General features: G+C 33.6%; 2 protein-coding genes across 2 annotated transcripts; one reads left to right on the top strand and one right to left on the bottom strand.

The window, feature by feature from the left end:
* The first annotated feature begins 650 nt into the window (after nucleotides 1-650).
* Nucleotides 651-7,699, top strand: LOC107031120 (ABC transporter B family member 1). Its single transcript, XM_015232348.2, has 10 exons — nucleotides 651-1,061; nucleotides 1,136-1,190; nucleotides 1,452-1,627; nucleotides 1,723-1,923; nucleotides 2,006-2,265; nucleotides 2,354-2,670; nucleotides 2,943-3,166; nucleotides 4,585-4,958; nucleotides 5,080-5,794; nucleotides 6,221-7,699. The coding sequence occupies exons 1-10, from the start codon at nucleotides 675-677 to the stop codon at nucleotides 7,496-7,498; spliced, it is 3,987 nt and encodes a 1,328-aa protein (XP_015087834.1). The 5' UTR covers nucleotides 651-674; the 3' UTR covers nucleotides 7,499-7,699.
* A 4,192-nt stretch (nucleotides 7,700-11,891) lies between these two features.
* LOC107029135 (zinc finger protein 593) lies at nucleotides 11,892-15,623 on the bottom strand. Its single transcript, XM_015230461.2, has 3 exons — nucleotides 15,352-15,623; nucleotides 15,198-15,260; nucleotides 11,892-12,435 (listed from the first exon to the last, which is right to left on the bottom strand). Exons 1-3 carry the CDS (start codon nucleotides 15,543-15,545, stop codon nucleotides 12,330-12,332), a joined length of 363 nt encoding a protein of 120 aa, XP_015085947.1. The 5' UTR covers nucleotides 15,546-15,623; the 3' UTR covers nucleotides 11,892-12,329.
* Nucleotides 15,624-17,687: the final 2,064 nt, after the last annotated feature.

The following is a 17,687-nucleotide window of genomic DNA, read 5'->3' as shown; positions in this document are numbered from 1 at the left end:
ATGTGTTACGTCTGTTTATGTTAATTAAAATCAAGTTAATATAACGTGTTTTTTCAAAATTGAAATTTGAGTGTTCGCTTATATAGACAATCTTTGCTAATACAAGTAGTACTCAGTAAAAAAAAGGAATTAATCATCAAAGTTTTGACCTTTTTGAACTTTATCTCTAGTTTACTGTTTTCACGGTTCGAATCGATACTTTAATTTTTAACAGAGTAAAGTCATGTTATTTTGCAACTCTTGATCATATCTATTTTATTTTACTATTTTCTTAATCGTTAGAAACTCAAACTCTCGACTTTTGAATAAAAAACGACTGATACTTACCGTTCGAGTAACTCGATAGTATCCACCCTTCCTATTTTAATAACTAAAATAGTAAAAAAAAACAAGAAACCATCCTCTTACTCCAATGCTAAAGAAGTACAAATAGTAAAAAAAAAAGATTAATTTTTTTTTTGCCAATCAAAGTCAATGGTGAAGTAGAAAAATATGACTAGGAATAGTAAAAAAAAAATGGAGTAAGAAACAAGAAAAATTATTAAAAAAAAAAGTTGTGTATGGTGTGTATGGTGGGGTGGTTGGGGTGGGGGGGGGGGGGGTTGGGGTGGAAAAGAAAAAAAGAAGAACTACATAGTGTGGGTGTGTTTTGTAAGTTTTCATTTTGCAAAGCAATGTCACAAGATTCTGAGGAGATAAAAACCATTGAACATTGGAAATGGTCTGAAATGCAAGGTGTTGAACTTGTTGTCTCTGAAGACAAAAATTCAAACACCCCAACAACAACAAATAGTCTTCAATTTCAAGAAACAAGAATGGAGGTGAAAAAAGAAGAAGGGGGTGATGTAGAGAAGCCAACTAGTCCACCACCAGCAGTTGGTTTTGGTGAACTTTTTAGATTTGCTGATGGTTTAGATTATGCACTAATGATAATTGGTTCACTTGGTGCTTTTGTCCATGGATGTTCTTTGCCTTTGTTTCTTAGATTCTTTGCTGATCTTGTTAATTCTTTTGGCTCTTATGCTAATGATGTTGATAAGATGACTCAAGAAGTTTTAAAGGTAAAATTTTTACTAGTTGAGAGAGTAAGCTATAGTTAAATTTAAGTTCTTGATAATGTTTTGTGTTTATGCAGTATGCATTTTACTTTCTTGTGGTGGGTGCTGCAATATGGGCATCTTCATGGGCAGGTAAAGCAAAAAACTTCATAAAAATTGAATCTTTTTTGATTTCAAGAATTAATAGCTTTATAAAAATTGAATCTTTTTTTGATTTCAAGAACTGGGAAGTTCATAAAAATTGAATCTTTTTTTTTTTTTGATTTTTCAAGAATTGGGAACTTCATAAAGATTGAATCTTTTTTCATTTCAAGAATTGGGAACTTCATAAATATTGAGTCTTTTTTGATTTCAAGAATTGGTTCTTTGTTGATTTTGGTAATGGTTTGACAGAGATATCATGCTGGATGTGGACTGGTGAGAGACAAACAACAAAGATGAGGATCAAATACTTAGAGGCTGCTTTGAACCAAGATATTCAATATTTTGATACTGAAGTTAGAACTTCTGATGTTGTTTCTGCAATAAACACTGATGCTGTAGTGGTCCAAGATGCCATTAGTGAGAAGGTGAACATACTAGATGAACTTTTTTCTTCTTTTTGGGAAGAAGGGTGTGTAGTTTGAGGATCTGATAAGCTTTTTCTGTTTGTGTTTTACTGTAGTTGGGCAATTTCATTCATTATATGGCTACATTTTTGTCTGGATTTGTGGTGGGATTTACAGCAGTATGGCAACTAGCTCTAGTTACTCTTGCTGTAGTTCCACTTATTGCTGTAATTGGTGCTATCTACACTATGACATCAGCCAAATTGTCAAGTCAAAGTCAAGAAGCACTTTCAAAGGCAGGGAACATTGTTGAACAGGTAAAGAAAAAATTGTTACAAATTTTGTGAAATGAAGATGTTTTTTTGCTGCTTGATTTGCTCAAGTGTAGCTGGTTTACAGACAGTAGTTCAAATTCGGACGGTATTGGCGTTTGTTGGTGAGGCAAAAGCAATGCAAGCATACACAGCAGCACTTAGAGTTTCTCAAAAGATTGGATATAAGAGTGGATTTTCAAAAGGATTCGGACTTGGAGCTACATATTTTACTGTTTTCTGTTGTTATGCTCTTCTTTTATGGTATGGTGGGTATTTAGTTAGACATCATTTCACCAATGGAGGACTTGCCATAGCAACAATGTTTGCAGTCATGATTGGTGGATTGTAAGTACTAAGCTTTGTACGCAAAAATGTCGATTTTTTTAATTAGAAGAAGTTATAGTTGCTTAAATATTTCTCCTTCATTTGATAGGGCATTGGGACAATCTGCCCCTAGCATGACTGCATTTGCAAAGGCTAGAGTTGCAGCTGCCAAGATTTTCCGGATTATTGATCACAAGCCAAGCGTCGACAGAAACGCCAAGTCGGGGTTGGAGTTAGACACTGTTAGTGGCCAGCTAGAGCTTAAGAATGTCGAGTTCTCTTATCCTTCAAGGCCAGAAATCAAGATTCTCAACAATTTCAACCTCGTTGTTCCGGCTGGAAAGACCATTGCTTTAGTCGGAAGCAGTGGTTCGGGGAAAAGCACTGTGGTATCCCTTATCGAAAGATTTTATGATCCCACCTCAGGTACCACAACTTTGCAACAATTACTACTTCATTATTGAATTCAATATTAGCAATGTGATGGGCAACTTTAATGAAATGTCTGGCAGTTGAAAATGAATTTCATGAAGTCCATGTGTTTATGTGGAGACATGTTTAGTTATCATGCTATGTTGCTCGGACTCTTCAAAACGCAAGCCGGATACTCCAAACGTAGGCGTGACAACAATTTCGGAGAGTCCGAGCATCGTATTTAATGTATGAACATCTCAAGCTAATAGTTAATCTTTATGCAGGACAACTTATGCTTGATGGAAATGACATTAAGACACTGAAATTGAAATGGCTAAGGCAGCAAATTGGCCTTGTAAGCCAAGAACCAGCACTTTTCGCAACAAGCATCAAAGAAAACATACTATTAGGAAGGCCAGATGCAACACAAATTGAGATCGAAGAAGCTGCTAGAGTTGCCAATGCCCATTCTTTCATAATCAAACTTCCTGATGGCTTTGATACTCAGGTTAGCTAACTAAAAAAATTACAATTTGTTTGTCTGTTTTTGACTCAGTACGAAGTTCAAGAAAGCAAGTAAAACTTTTGAATCTTGTTGTCTTAAAGTAAAGATATGTGGAATGTACCAAATTATCGTTTAATCTTGTGATTTTAAATACGCCATGTGGGAAGTTAGAATTGAATAGTCGCCAAAAAAGGAAAAATACTCAACCAATTATGCTGCATTAATAGAGATTTAGCAGATGCATCATTAAATGTTAAAAATTTCTTTTACATTCCATATGGTATTTAATATGTGACCATATAATATAACTCATGCTGGTCCCACTAGTGTCTAACCTATAAAATAAATATAACTATAATCTAGTTTGGCATTAATCTTGGTCCAAGTGGGACCACTAGGGATATTACAAAGATTGATGCAAACTTATTAAGTAGTGCATTTTAAAGGATCTGTCACGACCGCAACAACATTTTTCGAGAGTCCGAGCAACAAACATGTACTATCATATATATAACAAAAGGGTTTCCTTTAGTCAAAGGCAAAGTTTCTTTTTTTAACCTAAAGGATGACTTTAGCCTAAGGCAAAGCCAATTAATTCATTGGTTGTGTTGAATGGTCAAATATCTATAGCTTTGAAGGTACATTTAACTGTAAATTATATACAAAGATGCCTCTTTTTTTCAAATCTAAATTGTTGTGTTTGGTCAACAAACAAACCTAAACATTATTATAATGAAGTCAATGATTGTAGGGGACTGGTCATTTCATTTAAGAAATAGGTAACATGGGGTTTTCAGTCAACAGTGCATGTGCAGGAACAAATTTTATTTTATCTATTCATGTGAGAACAAAAGACTTTCTTTGTAATGTTAGTAGTTGGAGGGTTGACAATAGAGAAGATAAATGCATCAGAAAAAAAAATTGAGGAAAAACATGTAGGATTATCGATACTCGGTAGGATTATAACAAGCATGATATACATACAAAGTCAAATAAATACTTACTTGGAAGTTATTGTGCTCACAAGATGTATGGAGGGGGGGGGGGGCATTTCGTTTGATCGATTAAAATATAATTGAATGGGAAGTGTAACAAAGGGACAAGTTGATGAAAGCTGGAGATAGTAACTGGACTGTGATAATTAGTTTTACTTGATTTGTCTATGAGATGTTACTTAGTAGTCAAATATCAAACTTTTATTTGTTAATCTGAGAGTAAAATGAAATTTGAGCTGTAACATGTATGACGTAAGCTATTTTTAAATTTTGATGAGTACGTTTCCTCTATCGAGCCTTGTGATGGACCGGTGTGGCATGAGTCGTAGTCATTATTTCTGTGATTAACGTTCATTGTTTTTCTTTAAAGTAAACATGTTTGAGTTAGACCTATGGAATGTGAAAATGTGTATTTGGACATTGCAGGTAGGGGAGAGAGGATTACAATTATCGGGTGGACAGAAGCAGAGGATTGCTATAGCAAGGGCCATGCTTAAAAACCCGGCCATCCTTCTTTTAGATGAGGCAACTAGTGCTTTAGATTCTGAATCGGAAAAGCTAGTGCAGGAGGCTCTAGACAGGTTCATGATTGGACGAACGACACTTGTGATTGCTCATCGTCTGTCTACTATCCGAAAGGCTGATCTGGTGGCTGTACTTCAACAAGGCAGTGTATCGGAAATTGGAAGCCACGATGAGCTTATGAGTAAAGGAGAGAATGGTATGTATGCCAAGCTCATCAAAATGCAAGAAGCGGCTCATGAAACCGCTCTTAGTAATGCCAGAAAGAGCAGTGCAAGGTATAGTTATCCAAATAATAATATTACACCTGACACTAAAAACGAGAATCATAAAACTCACAGCTGTGGCTTATACGTGAGGTGATTGTTTCTTAATGCTCTTCAACTTTTTTCTCCACAGGCCCTCGAGTGCAAGGAACTCTGTAAGCTCACCAATCATCACTAGAAACTCTTCATATGGTCGATCACCATACTCCCGCCGGTTGTCTGACTTTTCTACCTCGGACTTCAGTCTCTCTCTTGATGCTGCATATTCGAATTACCGAAATGAAAAGCTTGCATTCAAAGACCAAGCTAGTTCGTTTGGCCGGCTTGCAAAAATGAACTCTCCTGAGTGGTCTTATGCTTTAATTGGTTCGATAGGCTCTGTCATCTGTGGTTCACTTAGTGCTTTCTTTGCATACGTCTTGAGTGCTGTTCTTAGCGTGTACTACAATCCGGATCATGCTTATATGAGCAAACAAATTGCAAAATACTGTTATCTTTTGATTGGAGTTTCATCAGCTGCACTCATTTTCAACACTCTACAGCATTACTACTGGGATGTAGTGGGGGAGAATTTGACAAAACGGGTGAGAGAGAAAATGCTGGCAGCTGTGCTTAAAATGGAAATGGCGTGGTTCGATCAGGAAGAGAACGATAGTTCGAGAATTGCTGCTAGGCTCTCTCTGGATGCCAACAATGTTAGGTCAGCCATCGGGGATAGAATCTCCGTCATTATGCAGAACTCAGCTCTCATGCTAGTCGCGTGCACAGCAGGATTCGTATTGCAGTGGCGTCTGGCCCTCGTCCTCATTGGGGTCTTCCCCGTGGTCGTTGCAGCAACAGTTTTACAGGTGAGTGAGTACATGGAAACTCAAATTGAATCCCACAACATGTTAATTTATCAGTTAACAGGTTTATCAATAAAAACGATCAATCTCTAACTCATTTTACACTTCCTGTTTCTGTATACTCCTCCGTTCCAATTTACGTGACATTCTCTCCTTTTTGGTCAGACGAAGAAAAAGGATAACTCCTCCCTATATTTAGTTACAATTTGACTTTATACTTCTCATTCTACCCTTTGTGAGACGATATATATGCACACAAACATCTATGACTTATTTTAGACTACAAGTTTTAGAAGTCTTCATTTCATTTCTTCAACTCCATTCCTAGTCAAACACGTTCACATAAATTGGGACGGAGATTTTTATTAAGACACTTCCATTTTAGATTATATGTTCTTTGTGTGCTGAATTATTTGTATCTCCCAACAGAAAATGTTCATGAAGGGATTCTCAGGAGACTTAGAAGCTGCTCATGCCAAAGCCACTCAACTTGCTGGAGAAGCTGTAGCTAATGTAAGAACAGTTGCTGCCTTTAATTCGGAGACGAAAATAGTCAACCTTTTTGACGCAAGCCTCCAGACTCCGCTTAGGCGTTGCTTCTGGAAGGGACAGATAGCGGGAAGTGGTTATGGGATTGCTCAATTCTTGCTTTATGCTTCCTATGCCCTTGGCCTTTGGTATGCCTCCTGGCTTGTCAAGCACGGGATCTCTGACTTCTCGAAGACGATCCGTGTCTTCATGGTGCTCATGGTTTCTGCTAATGGTGCAGCCGAAACATTGACCTTAGCCCCCGACTTCATCAAGGGTGGCAGAGCAATGCGTTCTGTTTTCGAACTCCTTGACCGTAAAACAGAAGTTGAGCCGGATGATCCAGATGCTACCGCTGCCCCTGATCGTCTTCGTGGTGAAGTGGAATTTAAGCATGTAGACTTCTCATATCCCACTAGACCCGACGTGTCAATTTTCCGTGATTTGAATCTTCGTGCTCGAGCTGGAAAGACTCTTGCTCTTGTTGGACCAAGTGGATGTGGAAAGAGCTCAGTCATTGCACTTATAGAGAGGTTCTACGAGCCATCATCCGGACGTGTCATCATCGATGGCAAGGATATTCGCAAGTACAACCTTAAATCCTTGAGAAGACACATTGCTGTAGTGCCACAAGAACCTTGCCTCTTTGCTACCACCATCTATGAAAACATCGCGTATGGACACGAGTCAGCAACCGAAGCTGAGATAACCGAAGCAGCAACCTTGGCAAACGCCCACAAGTTCATATCTGCATTGCCTGATGGATACAAAACATTCGTCGGAGAAAGGGGAGTTCAATTGTCCGGTGGACAAAAGCAAAGAATCGCCATTGCTCGTGCTTTCCTAAGGAAAGCTGAGCTAATGCTGCTAGACGAAGCAACAAGTGCACTCGATGCAGAGTCCGAAAGATGTGTACAAGAAGCATTGGATCGCGCTTGTGCAGGTAAGACCACTATTGTTGTTGCACATAGGCTATCTACAATCAGAAATGCTCATGTTATCGCGGTCATAGACGATGGGAAAGTAGCAGAACAAGGTTCTCATTCTCATCTGCTGAAAAACTACTCAGATGGTATTTATGCGCGTATGATACAACTACAACGATTTACACATGGAGAAGCTGTGAATATGGCAACAGGATCAACGTCTTCTTCGCGTCCTAAGGAAGATCAAGATTGAGAAAAAAAACGCGAATTGAAGCTCAAAATGAAAATACCACTAGAAAAAAAAGAAGAAGAGGAGTATACCTTGTGTAACACCCTTATTATTTTTTGGACTGCTAATTTCTTGTTCACTGTTGCTAGTATAGTATAGTATAATATGTGCATTAATCCAAAATTTATATTTATCCTTCAATCTTACACTCTTTTTCTCTGAGAACACACCAAATCAACTCAACTTAGTTGTGGTAGTACAATGTTTGTATTACGGTAGACTGTTTACATCATAGGCCCTTCTTTGAATCATGATAACGCAGAATGCTTTATGCACCGCATTGCTTTTCTTTCGTTGTACAATGTAGGAAGGAAAAAAAAGGGTGAGTGGGACAATTCACTATCTTTGTGGGGATTTTTAGTACCTAATGTTCATTAGCTACTCGATAAAGTGGTCGTGAGGTTTCAGGTTTAAATTTTTCATTAGAGGAAAAAAAACACTATGTGATGATTCTTCTCATTTGTCCTAGCCTAGGTGAATAGAGTTACTTGGTATTTGTTACTGGTGAGAGGTAACGTGTATCTTGTGGAATTGGTCGAGGTGCGTAAAAACTGATCCAGATACTATCCTCATAAAAAAGGGTCAAAAGATGACCTTAGATCACAGTTTCGAGCCATTTTCCAACCGAACTAAGTTCAGTATTTAAGTAGAGAAGGATTACAAACTTATAATCTTCGAGTTTAAAAGGCTTTGGCATAAGGATATACCGAGTTATCATTAGACGAACAACTGATATTTATCCAAAAGGAAAGACGGTAGGTATAGTTAGGTCGTGATCGAAACCATCCGATATATTCATCCACAGTCATTATGCTCTCCTAAAGTGATCTCCCAAATTCATCGAGTTTTTCCAAAGAATCGAAATGACCAATTATTAATAATTGTCGGCTATCTGTAAAATACTTATTTACCTAAGGCTTTCAAACACTTGTTAATTCAAACCGACTTCAGATGAATTTTTCGATCATAAATAAATAGACACACTATACATGATTGATTTTAGTCATGTCTATGGCCACAAAGTCATAGTACATCCCCTTTATTTCAAGACAAATTCATCATAATGTTTGAAACAACATATTTAACTTTAATTTGAAGAAACAAATTTTTGGACATGTTTTAATTTTGTGTCCCACTCCTATCAATTCACCACCAAATCAACCTAACTAGGCCCTACTAATTAATTACTACTAGTACTAATTGTTACAAACGTTAATTATGACAAAACCTTAATAATCAAGATTATTAAATTTGTCTATGATCACTTTTTCATAAAAATTATTGTTTGTGTGGATTAATAAAAACATGGGACCTAAAAATGTTGGATTTGAGACAAGATTATAAGTCATAATCCATACCAAGATATGATTTTATTTTACTTTTTGCAATTTTGGACTGTTTGATTTTGATTGTGTGAGCATCTATCGTAATAGTCTTTAAGTTTCATGTTCTGATATACGTATAAAAATATTTACATTATTAGATTATTTAAGAAATAATTGTAAATAACTTTATTTGATAACATTAACTAATTAATACTTATAACATGTTAAATTACACTGATCAATATAAAAATATTCACCATTTTCAGACAATACAATTCATTTGAGCGTCTAAGATTTTCAATGGGATTCGCTTTGTTAATTATTGACAAATTTAATTTTAGTCAATTCAATTAGTTCAAAATATATATTTTTATCCCTTTACTTACAAGTATATTATTTCGAAATATGAAATAACACTACAAATTAAACATAACACATGAATAACTAAATAACGAAACATTTACTAACTCTCAAAATTTGTCAATATTCACAATCAAAATGAATATAAGACACACATTCCAAAAAAATTTAAAGTTAAATATACTTAATCAATCATCAAAAAAAAATTAAAATTACATTTACCAATAACATAAAGGACCAAAAAATGATACATCCTCCATCCCTAACCTAGTTTAAATGATAGGTAAATAACTTATTATAACAAATTAAATTATACTGTTCATATAAAATTATACTGATCATAAAAAAATTATTATATTATACTGTCTATGTATATAACCGATAAATCGAAAGTGTTAACAAAAAAAGAGAAAGCAACTTATTATAATTGATGAGATGAAATGAAACCGTTGAAATTCCTCTATTTTCGATTAAATTTTTAAAATTGATTTTTTTTTATAACAATAATAGTAATAATATGTTCAGTATTGTCTCATAAAATTGAGTCTAAACAAGATAAGAGTATAGTACGTTGACCTAACCTCTATTTTAAAGGTAGAGCGATACATGTTTTTTCGATAGACCCTCTGCTCAAAATTAAAACAATTTTGGACGAAAAAAAATAATAATTAATAGAATAACAATAGTATAATCAAACTACACAAATTAAAACATGTTATAATTGGACACGAGTCTCAACGAATAAAATAAGTTCTGTTGGGAGGCAATCCTCAAAAATGAATTATGTAATACATAAATTTAAATTTAGTCAGATTTCAATATAGATATCGAATACGGAGCGAAATGATTGTTAGAAAAAGGATTGAAAAAGAGTCTAATAGTAAAAAGAAACAAAAATCAAATAATTATGGCTTTTTTCATGATGAAGGCAACGGCATTATTTTCAAACATTGGTAAAAAAAAAAAAAACTTAGAATAAAGGGGTATTGATAAATAAATTTATAAAATAATTAAAATTTATCTTCCGTTAATAATTGAAGTTAAATAAACGAACCTTATTTAGTAACGTCGTAAGCTTTGCAACACATGAATTATTTACTAGAGAAGTAATTAGATGTAGATTGTGAGTTTTGAAACATTTCAGTAAGAAGTTATTATGAATGACAAGATTATTATCGAGAAAAATAGACTGTCTGATCTTATATATCTTGACCATAAAAAAGTTATTTCGTAGGTCGTATTAGAAAAAATAAAATTAAAATTAAAATCTCTTCGAGCTTAATATACTAGATCAAGTTATGGATACAATAGTTTTACATTATTAATTTATGTTATAATTAATATTATTTTTATACATTCTAAAAAAACGATTCGAAGTATATTCCATTATGATATTATTTGGATCCTATATATTTGTAATTGTCTGTGTGAACAAAATGCTAAAGTCAAAAACATGACAGATATGAGTTAAAATAAAATCATTCAAGTGAATAAAAAGTTGTGTTATGAAATAAAGATATATATATATATAATATAAGAAAAAAAAAAGACAGAGTTGAAGACAAATTTATTTTGAAAGTGAAAATTAATTTATTCAGAGACTTAATAATTAAAGTAAAAAAATATTTGAAAAATGAAGATTATTTAAAAGTTTCATTGTATTCGTATAACTAATAAATGTTCTCATTAAAAAATAAAAATAAAAATTGCGTCATTTTAAAATAGATAAATATATATATAAAATAAAAACCAAAAAAATGCATCATAAGAGTTTTGGACTGTGTTTTTGACTTATTCAAATGACAAATAAGAAAAAATCCATAAAATACAAACAAATTTTGCGTCAGAAAGTGTTGTAAAATGCAATTTTTAACGATTTGTTTTTTTCTTATAATTATAATTCTATTTGGCGTACACGTTTGGAATTTCGAAAGAGTATGAGTCCACCCCTCTATCTTTCTCTACGACTTAATATTTAGCTTTATTTGTAATAAAGTTAAACTCGTGATATGTGTTCCATAAATCACGTGTAACGTCCTTACTATCGAATCAAAATCCTAATTGTAAGGGCGAAGCTAGCTAGCATGAAAAATATAATTTTAACTTTAACTCAAATTCTGTATATTTCTCGAAAAATCCATCACATAGTTGGTTTCTTTTAAAAAATCTGTGTTGCATTTCTCTGTTAAATTGATTTTCACTCTGTATCCGTTACCCACATTTATCAAATTAATTCGAACATCGAGAAGTCCCATATTTAGATTCAAATTTGTAACTTTCAATTAAAAATGGAGAAATACTTGCCATTCCGTTACAGCCCTTTTTGGTACTTTTTACATTTACTATATATATACAACTAGAAGAAAACTAAGATAAATGTCTATGATAATATACACATTGCCTAATGTACCCAAATTGGTACATTTATAAATTGGTCCTAACTTAAAAATGAAATAATATTAGTAAAATATTAATTCAACTTTGTACCTTTTAAGCTTTAGGACAATATAAATGAGATTATTGTTTGTGTTAATTGACTATAATAGAATGTTTACATTAACTAATACAAAACACACACACAAAAAAGATTAACCCCATTAGCATCACTCAATTATTACTGTGATTACACAATTATTCGATATCTGCTACCTTCTACCATCACAAGTACTAGATTATTCCACAGTTAACGATAATAATTAATAGTTAAACATGTTATTTTGTTCATTACAAGGTTCATATGACTTTCAAGTTTCCACAAATTTAGATAGGAGACATCTTGTAAGATGGATCAAGCACTATTCCAGTTCAACAAAAACTGAACGAACTACTGCTCTTTCAGCGTTTAGCTATCGAACCCAAATTGAATAAAAATTGACATATAGATTCAAAGACGGCGATTCTTCAAGCAATCTGTGGTTTGATACAGTAGAAACAAATCATAGGTAGTCACTAGCTAGCATCATCTCAGCAAATCTAGGCCAAACAAGAAACACCAAGCTAATATGCTCTGCTAGGTATCTTCTAAACTTACTATACTGGGAGACAGAGAGAGACGGAGAGACGGTTCCTCTACCAGTGTCGAATGAGTTGTAAACAGGAGGAGGGAAGCTCTAACTCATTGACATTAGCTTTGGCCCATTATCTGGCATGCCCATTCCAGCAGCTAAGTCGGCATCAAGTTGGGTGTGCGGTCTAGGGCCCATCATTATTTTCACACTGCATAAACAAAAGTACAGAACTATTCAGACTACCAACTATACTCACTAAAAAGCTACGGATTCACAATTCATTAGTCAAATTTGTGTGTTTGGAGCATCATATACACTTCAAATTGGATATGCAGTTCCCAACCATCTCAGTTTACAACTTATAATGAGAGTATCACATTTTCAAGTTGTAACATCTATGTTTCTGTTACGTTAATGTTTTAAGTTGTACGTATGAAACAAAATCCCCAATTACCATGTGAGACATGTTGAATTATCCAATATAACCCTACTTGGACAATGCAAAGAAAATAGAGAAGCTGATAGACGAATAAAACACAATTTGTATGTTCAAGACTTTCACACATTATTTATAACCAATTCTCTTTTCACCATTCACTTGCAAAAAGCTAATCTATTCTTTCACCCTGTCCATGCAAGTGTGAAAGACTGCACAGGCTCTACGATGTTATATGACCTCTATTTGAATTTGTTGCCCCAATGCAGTCAAAACAACCAGGCTAGAATAAAAAGGTAACTTGCAAAGAACACTAAGCAAATACTACTGCCAAATTCACTACTAGAAGTTCTTCTATAATTTAAAAAACAGAATAATACTCCCTCCGTCCCATTTTATGTGGCACCGTTTGACTTGGCACGATGTTTAAGAAAAGAAGGACGACTTTTGAAATTGTGGTCTAAATAATTCTTAGATACTTGCGTGGTTGTAGATCATTTCATTAAGGGTAAAAGAGGAATTTTACAGTTAAATTGTTATTATAGTAAGGTGACATTCTTTTAGGGACAGACTAAAATGGGACGGAGGGAGTACTATTGTTCTTCCATCTTTGAAAGTAACACACATCTAACTCTCTAGACAATCAGCTAGTACTATTTGTTGGCAAAATGGTTTAACAGCAAATTATCAGGTATGTGTTACTGTGTAATACAAGCAGCTGAGATGGTCTTCAGTCTTCAATATACAACCCTAAAAGCACATCTCTATGGTCCTCGACTCCTAAACTTCATGGTCCTGGTAAGTTAAATCATTGACCTGTATCGGTAGGAAAATTTGATGGCAAAAATGCAAGAATCAAGATGGTCAAGGACCATGTTTCCTTTGAAATCTTTCAGCTAGTTTAGTTGTTGCTAGGCATGCTTTCCACCCAGTTTGTCAGTTCAAATGAATTTTAGAGAAGGTTGTCTCTACTCCTATTGGACTGTGTGGGACATCATAGTTTGCAATTCACTGAGTTTGTTATACTTTATAATAAGGAATGATATGATACACAGACAAAGCGCGATTATATATTCCCCTTCTCTTAAGAGGCTCTAAATTTGCAAAGGAATTGGTCGATCGAGGTAAACTTCTTATCCTCGTTCCCTTGGTCAAGATATCTGGAAATGCATCAAGGCTATGTCAGATTTCTTTCAAGAGATCTCACCAACAAAAGGGGGATGGTAGGAAAACAAGTTTTTGGTTTTCTCAAAAAAAAAAAAAAAGGAAAACAAGTTTTTGGACTGGAAAGGCATGGCTCTTTCCTAATTAATACAGCTCATTACATTCAAAACAATTGAACGTTTTTTAAAGACGGGAAATGGCTGTATTATCAACTTTCAGGAGAAACCAAAATATTGGGAAATGGATAGCAACCTAAGTTGATTGGAATCTTCGGAAGCTCTCCTCCAGCTTCTTCCATGTCTGATTGTCTCACACAGAATGTCACCCAAAGGCAATTGGATAGGTACCTATGTTGATTGGATAGCTCATTACTACGACTTGCAATGGTTTCCTTCTGGATGTAACTATCCCAGCATCACCTTTTGTTGGTGTCTTAATAAACAAAGTTACTCCTTACAGATCAAAATAAAGAGGGTCTACTTCCTATTACGATGTTTGGGCCCATCCAACTTTTTATTCTCTTTAGGATGAAGATGTCTTATACTGAAGGAATATCACTAGTCATTAATTCTTATTTGCAACGAGTGCACCTTGACTATTTCATCAAGTACCATCAACTCGCATAAATACCAGATAATCTGCCACCAAAGCCAAGGCAAATGGAATGTATCACCCAAACAATTCTTGTTTCTGCAGGAATGTAAGACATGGACTTTCATTGCTTTTACTCAACTCATTAATTGCTATGCCATACCCTTGAGACACCTACATCTAACTGAAAGTCTGAAACACCTTTTTTAGCTTCTAATCCTTCTCAAGTCAATAAGCTTGCCTTCAACTACAGTACCCTCACTAGTCTCTAGACTAAATACAATTACTTTGTCTCCTACAAATAGCTTTCTATAAACAAGTCAAAGGAAATCAATATACAAGAAAATCATCAATTCTCAGCATTTAAGCTTCATTACCTTGCAGTAATAATCAGAAGAAACTACCCTCACCTAACTTCAATCCATTTCCACAAACTCATCCCATAACAAATCAATAATTGCTTGTTTCCTCTGCTTCAATTACCATTTTATTTGTAGTTGCTACTGTTCTTTCCTACTTCATTTTTAGCAATGACTTCTTCACGAATGTATTTTATTTCAATACTTTTTATAATTCTTCACTTGAACCTGGAATCTATCCTTAAAAAAAATCCTTTCTACCTTCACAAGGCAGGGGCAAGGATATGCGTGCACTGCCCTCCCCAGATCCTACCTATGAAATTATACTGAGTATGTTGTTGTTGCGATATGAAATCAATAAAAAAAGTATCTTTTACTCCAATTATTTAACAGTTAAGCTGAAATCAATTAACATCATACCGCTTCCTGTGCTTCTTCGTCTTGAAATGCTCATCCCTCACAGTAACATTTGCAAAATATCGACTAAACACGCACACAAAAAAAAAAAGTCATTTTTTTATAAATTAAAAAAAATCAAACTTCACGAAAATTAAAGCAACGAAATTTATCTTACTCGCAGTGCATACAGTAGTATTGACCCATTCCGGGAAGATCTTCGTCGACGGGCAACTCTTTCCGTTGCTCCTCCGGCTTTAACAGCTCATCGTAAACAGCATCGTCTCCTTTGACAAGGAATTTCGCACGGCGAAACTGCTTGTGAGAGTATCTACGCTTCTTCACGCTCCTGTGAGGACACTTTCCTCCCATTTTTTCTCTCTCTGCGAATTAGGGTTTTACCGATTGGATTGGGATTTTTTTTTTGAAACCCTAGATTGTGATTTCAAAGGGGATTATTTATATATATATGCTCCTAAATAAGACGGCGTCGCTTTGGTCGTGCTCTTGTTTAGATTATTATTATTGAAGTTGAAATATTATTATTATTATTATTATTTTAATAGATATTTAGAGGTTGTTTGGTTATTGGTTAGAGTAGAGTTGAACATTAAAATTTGCATAATTTATACATTATTATTTGATTATAAAAATGATAATCCTCACATAAAATCTAGCACAACTATATATTTGCTTGCCTTTTTCTCTCTTTTTTTTTGTATAAGGTATACTATTGTTAATATAATATCTTGATTATATTTTTTTTCCGTATAATTAATTTATAAGAGTATGAGCGGAGTTAATAATTTGTTGATGATTTAAAGATAAATTATGAAGTTTAAAGTGTTCAAGTTAAACATAACTTACATGAAATACATGAAAGTGAGAATTTTGATACAATTTATATCCACACAGCGAGAAAGTTCCAAGTATTTAATGTTAGTAATTCAAGAAAATAAAGAGAATAATAGTATTATTACACGTCATATTAGAAGAAATGAATGAAGTAATGCTCGCATATCGTGGATTGTAATAAAAATATTCGCCATTACTTAAAGGTAAGTTTTGTGAAGTGATTGTTTGACCCAACTATGTTGTATGTGACATAATGTTGGTCAGTTAAACAATTCACACATCCAGAAAATAAATATAAAAAATTTAAAGATATTAAGATGGATGTGTGCATATTTTATAAATAAAAAAGAAGATGATTGTGTACGCATAATATAAGAGGTAAAAATCACAATGAAGATATTCAAGATAAGTTGAAAGTGATCTATAGACAAAATAATGAAGATGGACGGAAATAATTAGGACACAAGAAGAGAAGATGCATAGTTGCCCGGCAAGTAGGTGTGAGTGGTGAAATAAAATACAAAAAATCTCAAATAATTTTTGCAACCCCAACATTAAACCTTCAACTTGTATGAAGAGGTGTCAATACTTGTATATATATTTATTAAAAATAAAATTGATCTGTATATACAATATAATTTTTCAACGAAGGGATGTCGCTTGACACCCTTGCCCTAGCGTAGCTACACCCTTGCTATTGTGGATACGAAGAGAAATAGAGATAAACTGAAACAATATTTAAAAAAAGTAACTAGATACGACTTGATACATGCACAACTTATCAAAGAATACATGGTTCTAAAAAAAATATAAAGATTGATGATTAGAGTCGAGAACCGTTTTTCTTAACCTTATTGTTCTTATTACACTCTAATAGTCCCCTTGTTTGATTTTATTTATTATTAATTACATATTGCTTTTTTTGCTTTAGATACTACATTACTTCTTGTTGCTATATTCTCTTCTCCTTTGTTTTTACACAACTTTTTTATTATTTTATTTTATTTCCATACTTATTTGTTTATATATTTTACTTGACTTGTAGATTTATTAAAATAACATTTTTATCAATCTTTATAACATAGAAGCAAGATTATATTTATACTACATTCTTTAAACTTCAATTAAAAAATTACACTGAATATATTATTATGATATATATTTAAATTGTCTGATTGCTAGTTAAAATGATCATGGAAAAAAATTGGAAAAATGTACAAGTACTCCTTATCCTATGCCCGAAATCTCAAAGACGCACTTATACTATACTAAGGTCTTATTAACCTTTAAACTTATTTTATAAGTAGTTTTCTACCCCATTTTGACCTATGTAGCACTAACTTGAAAAAAAAAGTCAATCATCGTTGAACCCACAAGATAGTACCACGTAAACCGAAAATAGATAAATAATTATTAATAAAATAAGTTTAAAAAAATAATAAAACCTTAATATTATATAAACATATTTCTGAAATTTCAAACACATATTATTCCTACAAAATTCTTACCTTATATATTTTAAACTCAATAAATAAATATCCTGTGAATTATTTAGGATAAGAAAGAAAATTTATTGAAAATGACAACTCAGTATTAGGTTTTCCATACACTTGACAAGTGCATGGCTAAGAATAGCTCATCATCTCTTCACATACCTCT

This window comes from Solanum pennellii, chromosome 9 (genome assembly GCF_001406875.1).
Source record: "Solanum pennellii chromosome 9, SPENNV200".
NCBI lineage: Eukaryota > Viridiplantae > Streptophyta > Magnoliopsida > Solanales > Solanaceae > Solanum > Solanum pennellii.
The sequence above is the reverse complement of the archived record's forward strand: the minus strand, read 5'-3'. Positions and strand labels throughout refer to the sequence as shown.

What these genes read in the sequence shown, in the direction of transcription:
- LOC107031120 (XM_015232348.2), top strand. Translation starts at nt 675, where the DNA reads ATGTCACAAGATTCTGAGGAGATAAAAACCATTGAACATTGGAAATGG. An exon ending in ATGGGCATCTTCATGGGCAG is followed by an intron (nt 1,191 to 1,451) that starts GTAAAGCAAAAA and finishes ATGGTTTGACAG; the next exon opens with AGATATCATGCTGGATGTGG. An exon ending in GCAGTCATGATTGGTGGATT is followed by an intron (nt 2,266 to 2,353) that starts GTAAGTACTAAG and finishes TTCATTTGATAG; the next exon opens with GGCATTGGGACAATCTGCCC.
- LOC107029135 (XM_015230461.2), bottom strand. Translation starts at nt 15,545, where the DNA reads ATGGGAGGAAAGTGTCCTCACAGGAGCGTGAAGAAGCGTAGATACTCT. An exon ending in TACTACTGTATGCACTGCGA is followed by an intron (nt 15,261 to 15,351) that starts GTAAGATAAATT and finishes GTGCGTGTTTAG; the next exon opens with TCGATATTTTGCAAATGTTA. An exon ending in ACGAAGAAGCACAGGAAGCG is followed by an intron (nt 12,436 to 15,197) that starts GTATGATGTTAA and finishes TTGTTTATGCAG; the next exon opens with TGTGAAAATAATGATGGGCC.